Source organism: Microtus oregoni, unplaced genomic scaffold (genome assembly GCF_018167655.1).
Source record: "Microtus oregoni isolate MIOR12 unplaced genomic scaffold, Mior012 000029F_ref0000214, whole genome shotgun sequence".
Classification (NCBI taxonomy): domain Eukaryota; kingdom Metazoa; phylum Chordata; class Mammalia; order Rodentia; family Cricetidae; genus Microtus; species Microtus oregoni.
In genome coordinates, this window is record NW_024543088.1 from 14,860,736 (window position 1) to 14,880,291 (window position 19,556).

Consider the following 19,556-nt stretch of genomic DNA (forward strand, 5'->3'; position numbering starts at 1 on the left):
TTCAAATAACAATTGAACAGAGCATCTGTTGTAGAGAAAGACTGCAGAAGCATTATCAAGTGCTGTAGTCTGACTACATATCAATATCTTTACTAGAATCTTTAGTTTTAGGAAAGTAAATGACAAATTTGTTCATAGATTTAGCTCCTGCATTTAGAAAAGAGCAAGGCCTGATGATCTGAGGGAACATCAGCAAATTCTGTTGCCTTCTCCTTCCCTAATGATAGATTTGATGAGTCATCACTGAGCAACTGATATAAAATGTGAGTACCTGAAAATTATCATGTATATCATTTTTTTATATCAGGATCCAGCACATTTATCATTTTTTAACTGAGTGATAATAATCAGTGTTGCACTGTCCAATGTTCTAATCTTGTTTATTCCTGAGCATGGTCCACATCTAAGGTTTTTCTGTTTGTAGTGATGCCTAATGATGGCTGTTTTGCTTCAATAGTGCCTGGTAAGAGCCCCTTGTGGGGATTTATCTAAGCAGTTCTTCTCTGTGAGTGCTATTCAGAGATCTACTTTTCTGAATGAGAAAATAAATTCCTTGTAACACTTTTATTAATAATATCTTTGAGGATTGTCCAAATTTATTTAAATGTCCCAAACTTTCTGTTGCTCTGTCAGTAATAAACCATTGGAGGAACTATGAGATGTTTATGACCTAGCTTGGACAGTTATCTGTGCTGTAGACTCTGACTTGTGAGCAGCACTCAGCTATAATCTACCACAGTACATACTGCCAATGTTTGGACATAGAATCATAAATACTAGTAATTGATCTGTTTGGAAATTCAAATATTTGCTGCTCACATTTTTCACCACACTCTTTCCCCTGTTGATTATAGCAAAATCCAGGTAATTCATTTACTTTTATTTTAAATTACTGGAGGTAAATATAGCAACTTCATCTTCTTTTGGTCAGGTCTCCTATGTGAGTATAGTCACCAGAACATTATTAACTTACTTGTGGAACTTTGTAGAGTTCCAAAAGTGTTCCAATTGCAGCAGAAAATTCAGGCCTGACTCCTGCAATGATTGCAAGAGCTTTGTATTGAGTTTTGCATTTGTAGTTAGGGATAAACTCACTCCTTCCAGACAGCCACATCTGAGGTCCTTCTAAGGTTCTGTAGTGATAGTCAAAAGCGTTGTAGAGGTGGAAACCCAAGGTCACATTGGGAAGCAGTTGTGCATCTTTATTGATCTCCTCAATGGCAAAGTATAAGGTCAGCAAATATTGATAGTTCTTCCATTTCTCTCTAAACAGGAGGAGCAGAATGATGAGTACAATCAGGCCATTATTCTCAGAAACTCCATAACAGATTCAGGAAGAGGCCTTTAAGCCTTGACTTCTATTCTAACACATAAAGCTTGTATGAATGAGCTGCTGACAGCTCAGGAACATCATGGCATGGCTCATGAAGTTCTTGGTATTTGAATTATATTTTAGTATTTGTTTCTGGAATTACTTGCTACTCCTGTGTAGTATTCTGATTCAGGTTACAGAAGCCACTCTTTGGGCAACAATAGTTTGCAACACCTGTTTTCTGGGGATCCATGTCCTCCTCTGGCCTCTGCAGGCACCAGGCACACATGTGGAGCACATACACATGTAGACAAAACAATCTACAAACAATAGACAAAAAAATAAAAAAGAAATATTTCTAAAATTTCAGAAACTTGTAAACAAAGAAAAAATGGTTCTCTAAACTTGCAGATTAAATGACTGAATAGAGTCTCCTGCCAGGGAAGAAGAAATGTAAGTAAAATAATAAGTAAAATTAGAATATGAAAAATAGTAAAAACTCCCAAATTCAAGACAGTACTAAAAGAATTCTCAAAATGAGAGGAAAAGAAACCTTGGAAGCAGGAAGGTGAGCTAAACTGTTTCACTCACTTATGATATTCAGTGATTGGAGAGGGGATTTTAGGAGATACTTTCAAAACCTGGGTTAGATGAGAGCCTGGTTAGCCCTACTGGAGCAAGCAAGAGAAATCATGTATCCACTGAGTTCTCTTAAAGGAGAGATTCTACATAGAGATCTGTTGGCAGCAGAAAAAAATATGACTTTTGTTTACATCATGTGACTGTGAGGTCTATAGCTAGATGCTATGTTAAGAGAGAATCTGTTGTTCATAACCAATGAATAGTCACTATTAAGAAAAGGAGAAATCCCTTCCTGTGGATTATTCAATACTGAGTGTTCAGCAGTATAAATGTACACATGTATATAAATGTATACATGTGTAAATGTGTGTATATGATTAACATGTGTATAAATGTATTCATGTGTATAAATCATACATGAGAACTCCTGGAAAGATCCGTTTCTACAGAGACTGGCTGATATCAACTTTAGTGATGTGGAGATGTTGGAATTTTGCAGATCTAGAAGCTCATTACCTTACTCCAGGCTAACTGCACCAACATGAACAGCCATCTATGGACAACTTTGGAGGTGAGTTAATCTCCTATAACGAAGGTGAAATTCCCTTGAAATCTAGGAACTTAGTAGAGCACTGTCTTCCAACAACCTAAAAGCTAACCATGACATCAGATATCATATTGGTCCTGAAGCATATATTTTTCTGACTTGCCTGTGACCTCCTGGCTGATGTATCCACTAATTTACTTGATTTACAACTTGCTTTATATTTTACTATGAAATCTTCATGAAACTGTCTCCTCAATGGAACATAGATCTTGGGTCACCTAAATCTGTGTTCACTAGCCATGATCACACTAATTTGATTCTAGAATAAATTTTTTCTTTTTCCATTTGAGTTCAGGGCTGAGGTTTTTGCAATGACACAAAACAATAGTATACAGCAAATAATTGATTAAGTTGGTTATATATGTAAACTTATTTATTTATATGTGCGGAATTTGTTAACTAACAATAATTATAAAAATGAATTTGATAGAAAATGGCTCTAAGAGACAAGACAGAGTTTGATGTAGGTAAAGAGGAGGAAATAAGAGAATTATATTTTAAATGTGGAGGTGCTGGAGAGAAAAAATGATCAATATAAATTGTCTGCAATTTTTTAGTAAAAAAGAAAAAGTATATAAAAATTTCAGTATACAAAAATTTTAAAGATTTAGCAATATAACACACCGACATGAAGGAAAACCCACAGGGTGTGGGTACTGTACTTAGTCTTCCACAAATTCTGAGTGGAAAGAACAAAATGTGGATTTTAGAAAACAGGCATGCAGGAAAGTTATATACCAGATGATCAGGCAGCAAATAAGCTAGTCTAGAAAGGACATAAGAAATAGAGTCCAGCCATGGGCAACCACAAATCAAGTTTCTTACTAGAGAATTATGCTGGAGTTTTTAATGAAACCTCTGAGCCTTAGCCCACTGAGGTAGTAAAAATATAAATCTATGAATCTGTTGATCATTACAGTGAAGCCGGATACCGAAAGATTATTGTGGTGTTTCTGAGATCCACACAGCATCCTCCTGCCTGTTGTTTAACAACCAACAGGTTTTCAAAGTGTCAACACCTGTACTGTTCTCATGCTAAAGTGGCTTTCCAGACTCATGTCAATATGGAGTCACCCAGTGGTTATACAGCATTGAGAGCAGTATGGTCAGGGGTAGTCCCAAAGAGTGAGAGAATCTAGCCAGCCCTTAGAATTCACAGCTCAATGTGGCTATAGAGTTCTGATGTTCAAAGAAGAAAAATGGCTCCCATTAACACAGGCTGGTGGACATCAGACCCTCATTCAGTATAGACACAGGAACAAGATAAGCCAAAGAAGGAGAAGTGGTCACACTGTTAACTGAACTCCTTCCATATGCACAAGTGGAAGTTTGCAATTACTGAAAACAGGGATATCCCTTTCTGCTAACCCTTAGCTTCTTTTTTTTTAATTTTAAAACTCGATTTAAATTTTCCCCATTACATTTAAAAGAGTTTGTATGTCGCTTTTTCTTCTGCGAGGTCCTTCAAACCCCCAACACAGCTTGCTTCAGGGCTGAGGGGAGCAGAGAGCCAGCAGGGTCTTCTGCCACTGGGTCTTCTTTTTTCCATCATACCCTGCCCCCAAGCAGGCCTTTTCATCTGCAAGGTTCTTGGAACCGTGCAAGAGACCAAGCTCTCCTGCTGAGGGGACCAGAGAGATGAGTTGATGGCCACAAGACCAACAGCAAGAAGTGCCACTCTCTGGGACCTTCCAAGGGAGACAGAATCCAGCCTTCCCCAGTTCCCTAAGCTTTTCTGGCCATCCAGTGAGGTGTGTTTCTACTTCTGATTTCATTACCCCATCCCACCCTGCCCCCAAGCCCACCTTTTCTTCCACACGGTCCTTGGATCCCTCAACACAGCCTGCTTCAGGTCTGAGGGGACTGGAGAGCCAGAAGGGAATGCTCCTGCCACTGGGTCTTCTATCTCCCATCCACCCTGCCCAAAATCCTGCCTTTTCATCTGCAAGGTCCTTGGAACCGTGATAGAGAGGGGACTGGAGAGCCTGCCTTTTTGCCTGCAAAATCCTTGAAACCCTGCATCACAGCCTGCTCCAGTGGTGAGGGAACCTAAGAGACAATAGACCATGAAAAACTCCCAAGCAATCAGTCAGCCACAGCAAAGATTGGATACAGGTGCGAAGACTCTGCTGGCCTCATTAGAAGGAAGAGATGGGTAGGTGCCAATGCCTACATTACTCCAACACACTGAAAGCAACATGGTAACATCAGAATCCAGTGAACATACAAGAAAACTTGAACATCCTAACCCAGAAGAAGTAGAAGAAAAGAACTTTAACCACAACTTTATGAAAATGATGGAGACCTTTAAAAATGAAGTAAAAAACTCTTTTAAAGATATGAAGGAGAAGACAAAGAAAAATTAGAAGAAATTAATAAATCCCTCAAAGATACTCAAGAAAATAAAAAAAAGCAATCAAACAGGTGAAGGAAACAGTTCAAGATATGAAGGCTGAAATGGAGGTAATAAAGAAAACACAAACTGGGGGAAGATAGGATATGAAAAACCTGGTAAACAAATAGGAACTACAGAGGGAAATATTACTAACAGAATACAAAAGATAGAAGAAAGAATCTCAGGCACAGAGGATACAATAGAGGAAATAGAATCATTGGTCAAAGAAAATCCAACAAATTCTTAGAACAAACATCCAAGAAATCTTGGACACCATGAAAAGACTAAACCTAAGAATAATACAGTAGAAGAAGGAGACAAATTACAGCTCAAAGGCCCAGAAAATATATTCAACAAAATTACAGAAGAAAACTTTCCCAATCTAAAGAAGGATATTCCTATAAAGGTACAAGAAACTTACAGAACTCTAAAGAGGATGGATCAAAAAAACACCCTCACTATAAAATAATCAAGACACAAAACATACAGAATAAAGAAAGAATTTTAAGATTTGCAAAGGAAAATGTCAAGTAACATATAAAGGTAAGCCTATTAGAATTACATTTGATTTATCAATGAAAAAGTTGAAAATCAAAAGATCTTGGAGATGTGCTGCAGACATTAAGAGACCATGGATGCAAGCCCAGACTACTATATTCAGCAAAGCTTTCTTACACCATCAAGAGAAAATACAAGATATTCCATGACAAAAACAGATTTAAACAATATGTATACACAAACCCAGCCTTACAGAAAGTACTAGAAGGAAAACCTCAACCAATGGAAGCCAACAACACCCACAATAGCGCAGACATCTGATAACCCTCCACCAACACAACTCAAAGAAGGGAAACACACAAACACTACCACCAAAAAATAACCACTGGTCATTAATATCACTTAATATCAATGGACTCAATTCACCTATAAAAAGACACAGGCTAAGAGAATGGATATGAAAAGAGGATCCAACATTATGCTGTTTACAGGAAACACACCTCAACCTCAAAGACAGATACTACCTCAGAGTAAAGGGTTGGGAAAAGATTTTCCAATCAAACGGACCTAAGAAGCAAGCGGGTGAGGCTATCTTAATATCTAACATAATTGGTTTCAAACTAAAATCAATCAGAAGAGATGGAGAAGTACACTTTATACTTATAACAGGAACAATTCATCAAAATGAAGTCTCAACCCTGAATATCTATGCCCCTAATATAAAAGCACCCACATATGTAAAAGAAACATTACTAAAACTCAAATCACACATCAAACCCCACACATTAATAGTAGGAAATATCAACAGTCCTCTCTCACCAAGAGACAGTTCAACCAGACAGAAACCTAACAGAAAAATAAGAGAACTAACAGATGTAATGAATCAAATAGACATCTATAGAACATTCCACACAAAGAAGAAAGAATATACCTTCTTCTCAGAACCTCATGGAACCTTCTCTAAAATTGAACACATACTCGGTAACAATGCAAACATCCACAAATACAAAAGAATTTGGAGTAATCACCTGTGTCTTATCAGATCACCATGGAGAAAAGTAAGAATTTAACAACAATACTACCCCCAGCAAGCCTACAAACTCATGGAAACCGAACAGTCAACAACTGAATTACACTTGGTTCAAGGAACAAATAAAGAAAGAAATGAAAGTCTTTCTTAAATTAAATGAAAATGAAGACACAACATACCCAAAACTATGGGACACATTGAAAACAGTGCTAAGAGGAAAGTTCATAGCACTAAGTGCCCACATGAAGAAAACAAAGAAAGCTCACTTTAGAGACTTAACAGCATACCTAAATGCTCTAGAAAAAAAGAGGCAGACTCAACAAGGAGGAGTAGAAGACTGGAAGTAATCAAACTGAGGGCTGAAATCAACAAAATAGAAACACAGAAAACAATACAAAGATTCAATGAAACAAAGAGCTTATTCTTTGAGAAAATCAACAAAATTGACAAATCCCTATCCAAATTAATCAAAAGGCAGAGATAGAACATCCAAATTAAAATAAGAAATGAAAAGGGGACATAACAACAGACACTGAGGAAATTCAGAGAATCATTAGGTCTTACTACAAATGCATGTACTCCAAAAAATAGAAAAATGTAAAAGAAACGGACAGTTTTTTTGATAGATACCACATACCAAAATTAAACCAAGACAGGTGAGCAATTTAAATAGACCTATATGTCTCAAGGAAATAGAAGCTGTCATCAAAAAACTCCCAATCAAACAAAGCTCAGGGCCTCATGAGTTTAGTGCAAATTCTACTAGAACTTTCAAGAAGACCTAATAATTATACTCCTTAATGTGTTACACATAAGAGAAACAGAGGGTCATTGCCAAACTCTTTTTGTGAAGCTACAGTTACCCTGATAACAAAACCACACAAAGACTCAACCAAGAAAGAGAATTACAGACCAATCTTGCTCATGAACAAGGATGCAAAAATTCTCAATAAAATTCTGTCAAACCAAATCCAAGTTCACATAATAAAAAAAAATCATCCATTACAATCAAGTAGGCTTCATCTCAGAGATTCAGGTCTGGTTTAACATACAAAAATTTATCAGTGTAATCAATCATATGAATAAACTGAAAGAAAAAACCTTACAATCATTTCACTTGATGTCAAAAAAGCATTTGACAAAATATAACACCCCTTCAAGATAAAGATCTTGGAGAGATTCAGGATAAAAGAATCATATCTAAATATCAAAAAAGTAATGTACAGCATGCCAGAAGCTAACACCAAATTAAATGGAGAGAAACTCAAAGAGATTCCACTAGAATTAGGAAGAAGACAAGGCTGTCCACTCTCTCCACATCTCTTCAACATAGTGCTTAAAGTTCTAGCAATAGAAATAAGAAAACATAAGTAGATCAAAGGGATTAGAATTGGAAATGAAGAGGTCAAACTTTTGTTATTTGCAGATGATATTATAGTGTACATAAGTGACCCCAAAACCTCTACCAGAGAATTCCTATAGCTGATAAATACCTTCAGTGATGTGGTAGGATACAAGATAAACTGAAAAAATCAGTAGCCCTTCTATACACAAAGGATAAAGAAGCTGAGAGTAAAATCAGAGAAACCTCACCTTTCACAATTGACAAAGATAGCATAAAGTATCTTGGGTTTACACTAACCAAGGAAGTGAAAGACCTATTTGACAAGAACTTTAAGTCTTTTAAAGAAAGAAAATGAAGAGGATACCAGAAATGGAAAGATCTCCCATGGTCTTGGATTTGTAGAATCAACATAGTAAAAATGGAAATCCTACAAAAGGCAATCTATAAATTAAATGCAATCCCCATCAAAATCCAAACAAAATTCTTCACAGACCTTGAGAGAACAAAAATCAACTTTATATGGAAAAAAAACAGGATAGTCAAAACAATTTTATACAATACAGGAACTTCCAGAGGCATTGCCATCCCTGACATCAAACTCTATTACAGAGCTATAGTAATGAAAACAGCCTGGTATTGGTATAAAAACAGACATTTTGACCAATGGAATTGAACTGAAGTCCCAGATATTAATCGACACACCTATGAAAACCTGATTTTTAACAAAGAAACTAAAATTATACAACGGAAAAAAGAAAGCATCTTTAATAAATGGTGCTGGCATAACTGGATGTCAACCTGTTGAAGAGTGAAAATAGATCCATATATCACCATGCACAAAACTCAAGTCCAAATGGATTAAAGACCTCAATATAAATCTGAACACACAGAACCTGATAGAAGAGAAAGTTGGAAGTAGCCTGCAATGCTTGGGAACAGGAGATCACTTCGTATGTATAACCCCAGTACCACAGACAAAAAGAAAAACAATGATTAAATGGGACCTCCTAAAACTGAGAATCTTCTGTAAATCAAAGGACACTGTCATTAAAACAAATGACAACCTATGAATGGGAGAAGATCTTCACCAACCCCACTCAGACAAAGGACTAATCTCCAAAATATTTAAATAAGTCAAGAAACTAGACATTAAAATTCTAAATAACCCAATTAAAAATGGTGTACTTGGTTTATGGCTAGAAACCAAATATGAGTGAGTACATCCCATGTTCCTCTTTTTGGGTCTGGCTTACCTCACTCAGAATAGTGTCTTCTATTTCCATCCATTTGTATGCAAAATTCAAGAAGTCCTTGTTTCTTACTGCTGAGTAGTACTCTAATATGTATATATTTCATACTTTCTTCATCCATTCTTCCATTGAAGGGCATCTAGGTTGTTTCCAGGTTCTGGCTATCACAAACAATGCTGCTATGAGCATCGTAGAGCATACACTTTTGTTGGATGATAAGGCCTCTCTTGGGTATATTCCCAAGAGTGGTATTGCTGGGTCCAGGGGTAAGTTGATCCCGAATTTCCTGAGAAACCGCCATACTGTTTTCCAAAGTGGTTGCACAAGTTTGCATTCCCACCAGCAATGGATGCGTATACCCCTTTCTCCACAACCTCTCCAGCAAAGGCTATCATTGGTGTTTTTTTATTTTAGCCATTCTGCCATTGAGCCTATTATTAGTGATCCTAGAGAAGCTAAATAAGGAGAAACCAAAGAAAAACATATAGGCATCCTCCTAAATATTAACCTTCAGCAAGCAATGAAAGGAGACAGAGAGAGAGACCCACATTGGAGCACAGGACTGAAATCTCAAGGTCCAAATCAGGACCAGAAGGAGAGAGAGCACGAGCAAGGAACTCAGGACCGTGAGGGGTGCACCCACACACTTAGACAATGGGGATGTTCTACTGGGAACTCACCAAGACCAGCTGGCCTGGGTCTGGAAAAGCCTGGGATAAAACCGGACTCTCTGAACATAGAGGACAATGAAGACTACTGAGAACTCAAGAACAATGGCAATGGGTTTCTGATCATACTGCACGCACTGGCTTTGTGGGAGCCTAGGCAGTTTGGATGCTCAACTTACTAGGCCTGGATGGAGGTGGGGGTTCCTTGGACTTCCCACAGGACAGGGAACCCTGATTGCTTTTCGGGCTGAGGGGTGGGGGACTTAATTGGGGGAGGGGGAGGGAAATGGGAGGCGGTGGTGGGGAAGAGACAGAAATCTTTAATAAATAAATGAATTAAAAAATTAAAAAAAATAAATAAAAAATAAAAATGGTGTACTGAACTAAACTGAGTATGACCAAAAGATACTTAAGGACATGTTCAACTTCCTTAGCTTAGCAAGAACTCTGAGATACCATCTTACACATGTCAGAATGGCTAAAATCAAAAACACCAATTATAGCTCATGCTGAAGTAAAGGTAACATTTATCCATTGCTGGTGGTAATGCAAACTTGTGCAAACAGTTTGAAAATCAATGTGGCAGTTTCTTAGAAAATTGGGAGTCAACATACCTCAGGATCTAGCAATATAACTCTTGGGAATATACCCAAAAGATGCCCAATCATACTACAAAAGCATTTGTTCAACTATGTTCATAGCAGCACTATTTGTAATATCCTGAACCTGGAAACAACCTAGATGTCCCTCAACTGAAGAATGGATAAAGAAAGTGTGGCACATCTACACATTAGAGTACTACTCAATGGTAAAAGGCAATGATATTTTAAATTTTGCATGCAAATAGATGGAAGTAGAAAACACTATCCCGAGTAAGATAACCCAAAACCAAAAATATGAATATGGTATATACTCACTAATTAGTGGATTCTAGCCATAAAAAAAGGACATTGAGCCTATAGTTCATGATCTCAGAGAAGCTAAGTAATAAGTTGTACCCAAAGAAAAACACATAAAGAACCTTCTGGAAATTGGAAGCAAACAAGATTGACAGGCAACAATTTGTACATGGGGCACTGGGTGGGAGTAGCTAGAGTGAAGGGGAGAAGGGGAGAGGAAACAAGGGAAGGGGAGGGGAGAGCTTGGGTGAGTGGGATGGTTGAGATGTAGGAAGGATGGATATGGAAGCAGGGGAGGAGATATCTTAATTGAGGGAGCCATTTTGGAGTTTGCAAGAGGCTTGGCTCTGCAGGATTTCCCAGGAGTCCATGGGGATGACCTTAGCTAGGACCCTGGGCAGTGGAAAAGATGGTGCCTGTACTGGCCTTGTCCCATAGTCAGACTGATGACTACATGCGGTGAAGGATGGAAACAATGACAAAGACCCACATAGGAACACTGGACTGAGCTCCCAAAGTCCTGTTGACAAGTGGAAGGAGGAAGATTATGAGCAAGGAAGTCAGGACCCGAGGGGTTGGTCCACCTGCTGAGACAATATGCCTGAGCTAATGGGAGCTCACCAACACTAGCTGGACTGGGAATGGACGAGCATGGGATCAAATTGTACCCTCTGAATGTGGTTGACAGTTGGGGCAGACAAAGGGGACAATGATAATGGCACTGGAATTTGTCTCTACTGCATGTACTGGCTCTTGGGGATCCTATTCTTTTTGGATGCATACCTTCCTAAGCCTGGATAATGGGGGGAGGGCCTTGGACATCCCACAGTCCAAGGTGCCTTGCTCTCTCTTAAGACTGAAGGGGGTGGGAGAGAGGGTGTCTGGAGGAGCTTGAAGGAAGTGGGAGGAGGGGAGGAAGTGGAAATTTTCACGGGTATTATTTATAAAGAAATAAAAAATAGCATATATGTCTTTATTATTTGAGAATATCTTAATGCATAGAATGTGTTTTCATCAAATCCATATCGCCCCTTAACCACTTCTTGTTCCCTTATCATTCCTGACACTTTCACCACCTAAATTCAAGTGCATTCTCTGTAAATCCCCATAGAGGGCGCTCTGCATTACCTGCACATACATGGGAGGGAGGCCTTCTGCTGAAGAATGGGAATCCTCTCAGTGATCACATCCTGAAGAAAACCGATTTTCCTACCTTGAGCAGCTACAAACTGTCAATGGCTCCTTAGGCAGGAGCAGTATTCATGATCCTCTCTCCCATTAATGCGGGGATTTTATTCATTTCTTGATGGTCCTGTGCAGTCAGTCCATGTGTGCCATGGCCATGTCATATAATGAACAAACAATTTCAACCCAATTATGCACTACCTCTGACTCTTAGAAAGTTCTACCCTCTCTTCTGAGTTTTGAGGGGAAAGAGTATATGATAAACGTGTCCCATGCAGATCTGGGTACTCCACAATCTCTCATTATCTGGTTGGTGACTACTTATAGGTTTATGTATTGAACACCATCTATTGGAAAATGAAGCCTCCCTGAGAAGGTATAAGGAAAGTATGCACTTAAATTCCCACTTAAAGGTAAGAACTGAGCAGGTAGGTAACATTTTGCTCTATTTAGCCTAATAATATTATTAGGCTCTCATTTAGGACAAATGACACAACTAACCATAGTTTCTTATGTCAATGGGACATGATATTTGACTATTGGAGCTGGACTTAAACCTGAGAAGAATGTTGTGGGTTACTCCCATAATATTCATGCCAGTATAAAGAAATGTCATCAGTGGGCATATGTTTTCCTGCCAGTCATAATTGTTGGTTTCAGGGATTGCTGGTGTGTTATACAGTTTATTACATTTTTTATTAATGTGTATAACACTTTTAATTACTGTGGATGCTGCAGGTACGAATGAAATTTCCATGTCAGCCACAGCTTAATTACTCCATGTCCTGTGACTCAACTATGTGATGTTCCCACTAAACAGGTCCTTCCATCAGATTCTGGAGGGTAACCAAGAGCAAAGGAAAAGCTGGTAATGTTTGTGTGTATAGCGACAAATATTTGCAAACAACGTAAGACAGTTAACTCATACCTAGCACTTGTATTTTGCTTAATGGTTCATGATCTTTGGGAGAGGCATTCTCCCCCAGCAATAGTGCTTTATAAGTGTATGTATTTAGGAAGCTTCTATAGGAGTACATTTCCATGAGCTTTCTCCAAGGTCTTAGAGTTAGTTATTCCTTCACACACTTTCTCTGGTCTGCTCCCCATCACTTGCTACTTAACCCTTCCTGCTCCAGTATTTCCCTTCCCTTCTTCATACCACATGTGTTCTATTTCCCTGCTAGTGAAATCCCCTCTCCTTTGCACCTTAGTAGTTTCCTGGCTAATATGTGTACTCCAGTCAAGTAGAGACACCGGAAGATTCAAAACTAGCATCTGCATATAAGAGAAAGCATTTGACTTTGTCTTATTGTGTCTGGGTTACCTCATTCAGAATGGTAATTCCAGCTCCATATGTTACATATAGATTCCATAATTCTATTTGTATTTGCACCAAATAAAATTTAGTTGTATACATGTACTACAGTTAAAATATTCATTCATCAGTTGATTGACATTGAGGCTGCTTCCATTTCAAGACTATTGTGAATAGAGCAACAATGAGCATAGATGTTCAAGAATTTCTACAGTTGGATACGCAGTCTTTTACACATATGCCCAGGACTGATAAACATAGAGAATAGTGTAGATATCTTTCCACACTTTTAGAAATCCTCCACACTAATTTTCATAGGGCTTACCAGTTTGTAATCCCCATAACTCATATATATATTCCTGCATTTCTTGTGATTTATGTTCTTGTGAAATATAAAATATCAAAGAAGTTTTGATTTATATTTCACTAATTGATAAGGAGCTTGAGCATATTTATGTTCTTTCTAAGTCACTAAACTGAATTCTCACTTTAGGCCCATGTGTTTTATATTGGATTGTTTGTTTTATCAATAGTAAGGTCAATGTTGTTAAGACATTGGAACCTCTAGTTTCTGTTATTCCAACTTCTCTGGTTTTAGATCAAGGGAGAACTTTTGAGATGCAATCTTGAAACCACTCAGCATTGATATGTGAATGGATGGGTTATCTAGAGTTTTAGCAAGTGCACGAGGCAGTTTCTCTTGCCCTATTGGACACCCATCTCATGGAAAGCAATGTTTCTCCTTTGTTATTTCGGACATTTGCTCTGACAAATCTCTCAGACTTCTTGGCAACTCCAAGAAACTTACCCTTCTCTCTCCCATATTTGCTCTTCCTCCAAACATATTCTTTGCTTACTCCTTGAGCTTGCTCTGAATACTTTCATGTACCTTCTCTCATCTTTTTTCCTTCTCAGATTTAGAGTTTTCCTTAATACTAGTTGTCTTCTTGCAAATGGATATTCCTAAGGATAGGTCAATGAGCAAAGATGGCACTCTGGATTTCCAAATGCCCAAAAATTGTAACAACTTTCTCTACTTCACAAGCATATGATCCCAAAGTCCCTGAATTCCAAACTCATTCTGCTATTTATTCTCAAGGTCTCTTATATCTGTGTTTTCTTTGTCCCCCGCTCTTGTCTTCTCATGGAATCTTCTTTACTCTCTGCTTGTTCATGTGTTTTCCTCTGACCACTGAACAGTTTTACAGAGATTAGAATATCTTTGCACTATGAATAATTTTAAAAACTGTTTTATTTTGAGTATTCGATAAAGAAGTTGGCTCTGTGTTTCAGCCCTCTCCCTCCAGACTTGAGTATGCTGCTTGAAAGTTTCATTCAAATCTGTTCTGTGTCAGATATACCTGAATCTATAATAAGGCGAAGGAGAACAAAAAGTAAAAGACACCATATGCTTAAAAATAACTAAAAAACAAACTTTTTGAAATAGTGATTATGGCTGCTAATCTACTTCCCTCTCCTATATCCCTAAAACTTTTGATAAAGTATTTGTCTTAAAGATTTGTAAGTCTATTTTCTAAAGCTTCTGTAGCTATGAATTTGTGAATTCATTGAATATAGTTTAAAAATCTGTAAAATCTGAAACAAAAACTCAGGTTAAAATTTGTAACAGAAAGACTTTAGAGTTAAAAATATAGAATATGCTTATTTGTGACTTGAATGCAACTCTTGTTTAGAAAAACAGATATGACACAAAAAAACTGCACATGTCATTTGATTTAATTCTTGTTTGTGGATAAAAGAACTTGCTAAAGGCAAAAGTTTCAAGATGATTTATGATTACCAAGGTTTTAAGAGCCTATTTACCATAATAGAAACTGATTTAGAGATGTATGTCAGATCACTTTTGCCATTGCTAACTGTGTCCAACCCTAGGCATATAGACAATATAGATAAGGAATAATATGTAGTTAATGAATAAGTTATGCTTGATAAAGTTTATAAATTTCTAACATCTATCCTGGCTAGAAGAAACTGAATCTAAGATGGATGCATACCCCTTTTGTATTTGATAACTTTGTTAATCTTGAGCTTTTTGAATAAAACATGTCATATAAGAAACTGATATTCTGTAAAGATACACTATGAATGATCATGAAGTTGTGTTCCCAGATGTGCTGTGGACTATATTTTTTGTTTAAAATTTTATTTTGTTGCCAAAGGATCTTTATTTTTCCTTTGGTTTTTCGAAGGAGGATTTCTCTGTGTAGCTTTGGTACCTCTCCTGAAACTAGCTCTTGTAGAGCATGCTGACTTCGAACTCACAGAGATCCATCTGCCTCTGTCTCCCTAGTGCTGGGATTAAAATCATGTACCACCACTGCCCAGAAAGGGTCTTCAATTAAATGTTCAATTCAAAATTATAAGGCTCACTTAACAGGGATGAAACTGTAAATTCTATTCTTATAAAAGCTACCAACTTGTAAACTGTAGAAGATAATTAAGACATTCAAGCTAATGGTCAGTCACTTTAAAAATGATCAAATTCTTTACCCTGCTCAGAGCCTTGTTTTGGTCACGATGAGTACGAATGTATTTCATTTACAGCAGGACAAGCTTTAGCCTTCTGCTTATGTTATCAATGACAAGTCTTAAGCAAGTAACTAAAAAGAAGTAAAGTTTGTGTAAAATCAGATATAGTAAATAAATTAGATGATGTCCCTCAAACCCCTCAGAGAGATCTGTTGAACATGGCATTTAAGGTACTTAATAAAAAGACTTCACCTTATAAACAAAAATACCAGCTTCCACAATCTGTAGTTGAGTTTATCCACAAATACCATGGAAAATACAGACTTCACCTGGATATTACCTCAGCTGTACTAATGCCGGCCACTGGGTCAAGAGCTGGCACATGTCTCACCCACCACCTGATCCCTGCCCAAACTTTGAACACTGTGGTGTTGAATGCCCCACTCTGCCTTGGCAAGGTAGGTCAGTTTCCTCAAGTTCCTCCTCCATAGATACATTTCTCAAATCTCATGAGTCTGGTCGTTGAAGGCTGATGCTGTCCCATGTGGCAACCAAAGTCCAGTGGTGTCTCATGTGACATCTAAACATGACAATCTCTGCTCTCAAAAAAAGATATTCAAATCATATGAAGGATCCCAACTGGTTGCCCCAGTATCAGGTAAGTCTCTATCATTTTAGATGATACAGAGGCAATTTAGATTATACTTCCTGCTCACATGTATCCTCAGATATCTAATAGTGGTGATAGCAAGTTTCAGCTTTATAATTTTAGCAGCAGCAAGCAGTCCTACTCAGCTCCTCCCAACAAGGCTGCAGTTGCATGGTCAGTCCATATCATATGCAAAAGTCAGGTCTTGTTTTATTCTACAGTGAACAGGTCATCTGCTGAAAAAGGCAGACTCACACACAGGGCTAACACTAAAAAAGATAATCTCACAAACAAGTTAAACATAAAACAAAGAAAACCAGCCCATAAATCACAATCCCAGAGGACCTAGACAGCAGTGAGGATTCTAAGAGAGACATACGTGGATCTAATCTACATGGGAAGTAGGAAAATACAAGATCTCCTGATTAAATTGGGAGCATGGGGACCTTGGGAGAGGATTGAAAGTGAGGGGGAAGGCAGGGAGGAGAACAGAGAAAAATGTAGAGCTTAATAAAAACCAATAAAAAAAGAAAACCAAATTGAAACTATCATGCTATTACTAGAAACAAATATACATTTTACTATTCTTTTATTGTAAAGAACCTCCTCTTGAATTATTGCTTCCATAAGTCAATCATATTAGTCTCCTGGTAAAAGACTGGATGGAGAAAAGTTTGAAGTTGATGTTAGTTTTGAGGTTCTAGGGAAGTGATTTAAAGTAGGTAAATGAAAGTCACAAAGGTGTGTTTAACTTATCTAAGGTCTATGAAAATGAGACTTAAGGATTCAAACATATATAGTTTATCATATTAATCAGCGGAGTTCTGATTAGCTATTAATCTAGTCTTGGTAAAGTACTACCTACTATTTTCATAGCCAATGAGTAAAATTTTTATTTTCTTTCATTGTTTTCTAAATAAGACTTCAATTGCTTCTCACTGTGCTGAACACTTATCTGACATACATACATAAAATCTGGACAGAGGAAACAGGGAAAGAGTGTTCATATTTGTATCCCCCTTTAAATCACTAAGCTTTTGATATGACTCTAAATCATGAGTCTACAACAGCTATAAACAGACACTGACTATCTGCTTCTTCTACAATAAGGTTTCAGTACAGATTACAGAGAGTGGAAATATTAATATATCTAAGTCTTTCATCTTCATCTGTAAACTAAAACAAATTAATGCAAGATTCAGTGAGTTGCGACTGGAATTCACCTATGACACATCAGGCAGATAAGTACTGCTGTCAGTTAACAGTTAAAGCTTTCCTGCCCATTGCCTCTCCTTGAGGACGGGCTCTCTCTCCTCCTAGTCTTGGAACTCCTTCCATCTCCTGCTGTAGTGGGCTACTGAACTGTAGCCCTTCCATCCTGTGAAAGCATTCCTAGGAGTAGTGTATGTAACAAATAAATCTAGCATCTAGGAATTTTTTTCTTCACATATTCCATAACACCACAAGTACCAGGAGTATAGGCCTGGAAGTTTGTTTCCTTCTTACAGAGCAATGAATAGGTTGGACATTTAAGAAGAAACTTCATAGTATAGGACCATATAAACCTAGAATTGATGCTCAAATGAACAAAGGTACTGTTAAAACAATAAAAGCAAACAACAAAAATAACTATAAAAAGCAAAATTATTACTCCAAAATATAACTAACCAACAAATGAACCAAGAAATATTCAGAAACATCAAATGTCAGATTAGTAGTTCAAACAGTAAAAAGATGGATGACCTAAAATAAAATAGAAACAAGAAAGTAAATTCAACTGGGCATTGAGACAAATACAACACTGTACAGGAAAATAATGGCTGAAGGGTGAAAAAAAATATGTATCAAAGACTCAGTACCAAGAAAGTCAAATCCTAAAAGGAAATGGAGATTCTGGGGTAAGGGAGGAAGAGATAGAAATGTTGGAAATAAAATCAAGAAACTGCCAGTAAAACTTAGTGGAAAGTGACTCCAGCAACACTGACTAAGCAGAAGACAGAGTATCAGGAATGAAGAATGGGATTTGCAGACACTACATTAAAATATCAATGAGAAGTAAATAAGTAATAAACATGATCACAATGTCAAAATCTTGAGATATTTAAATAAACTAATGCAAGAACATGTGGGGTCGGAGATGCTAAGGTATGCACTAAAGACATGGGGATTTAACAGAAACTTTACTGGTCTATAGAAAGAAAGAAACATTCAAACACAACACATTTAGAGTCCCAAAGATATGTGAGCAGGGTGCAACCACTCCTGACACATTAAAGTCGATCTGTGAAAATAATATAAGCCTTACCATGAACTCACAATATGGACAGACACAAAAGTTGGTGATTTCCCTCTTTTGATCTCTACTTGACTAGAGAAATAAAGAGGAGGAGAGTAAAGATCTCTAGAAGCATAATGAATGAGGAAAGTTTCCAACTGAGTTTCACATTTCTGTGTATACAGTTCATTATTCTTAAAGGAATTACATGTGTGCAGATGAGCATGCACTGTCGTACAGCTAGAACAGCCTTAGCACAGGGCACAAGTACTTACATTAAGTTTGAGAATAATCCTTAGCACAGGGGCACAAGTACTTACATTAAACTTTTGATTAGTGGATTCTCTTTTTTCTCAAAAAATATCTGGATTTCCTTGGGTCCTTCTAGTGTGAAGAAAATGGGGATAAACGCACCTAGGATTAAGTCAGCCTTCATGTATGTGGTGGGCTTCCCATACTCAAAACACTTCTGATTAGTTATTTTCATTAACGCATACATAGATTGCAAGATTAGAAAGAGGCAAAGCAAAGAAAGAGACATGTCAGGGTCTGCACTACCCAGACAAAATCCCCTGCAACTAGGATGAGCCAAGAAGATTATTGGCTTAGTTCATGGAACAGGTTCAGACCTTGACAGTGTCAGAGAAGACTGTTAGCTACAGGTGGTTCCTGATGTTGCATAGTCTATGGTTCTCATGCAAGACAGGGACACAGAAGAAAGTCCAGAAAACCAAGGGTAAGTGAATGTTGACATTTTCCTCTAAATAATCAGAGTGAACATGAATGCACTGGCTTTTCTTGCTTTTCACTCTTGTATGTGTGCTCTGGGGATATCATTGCCCTGGGACTCTGCACCTGCATCCTCTACACTGGAGAAAAACATGTTTGCTTCTTTCCTTATTTCCCTACCTCTATGATTTCATAATCATCCACAGTGACTTTGGAGAACAGCATAGCATGAGACAGAATTATAGGTCAAGCATATTTGATTTGGATTGCTGTTTTGGAAGACACTTGGAAGTGTGAACATATGAGAGAAAAAGCCATAGCCGGACT

The 19,556-nt window shown here is 37.6% G+C and overlaps 1 protein-coding gene across 1 annotated transcript in view; it reads right to left on the reverse strand.

Annotated features, from left to right (window-relative positions):
• The window catches only part of LOC121464687 (vomeronasal type-2 receptor 26-like), a 43,735-nt gene extending 24,694 nt beyond the window's left edge, over positions 1–19,041 (reverse strand). The window contains exons 1-2 of the mRNA XM_041677713.1: positions 18,821–19,041; positions 974–1,265 (exon numbers count right to left, since the gene is read on the reverse strand). Coding sequence (XP_041533647.1) covers positions 974–1,265; positions 18,821–19,041 — 513 coding nt within the window. The remainder of the gene's footprint in view (positions 1–973; positions 1,266–18,820) is intronic.
• Positions 19,042–19,556: the final 515 nt, after the last annotated feature.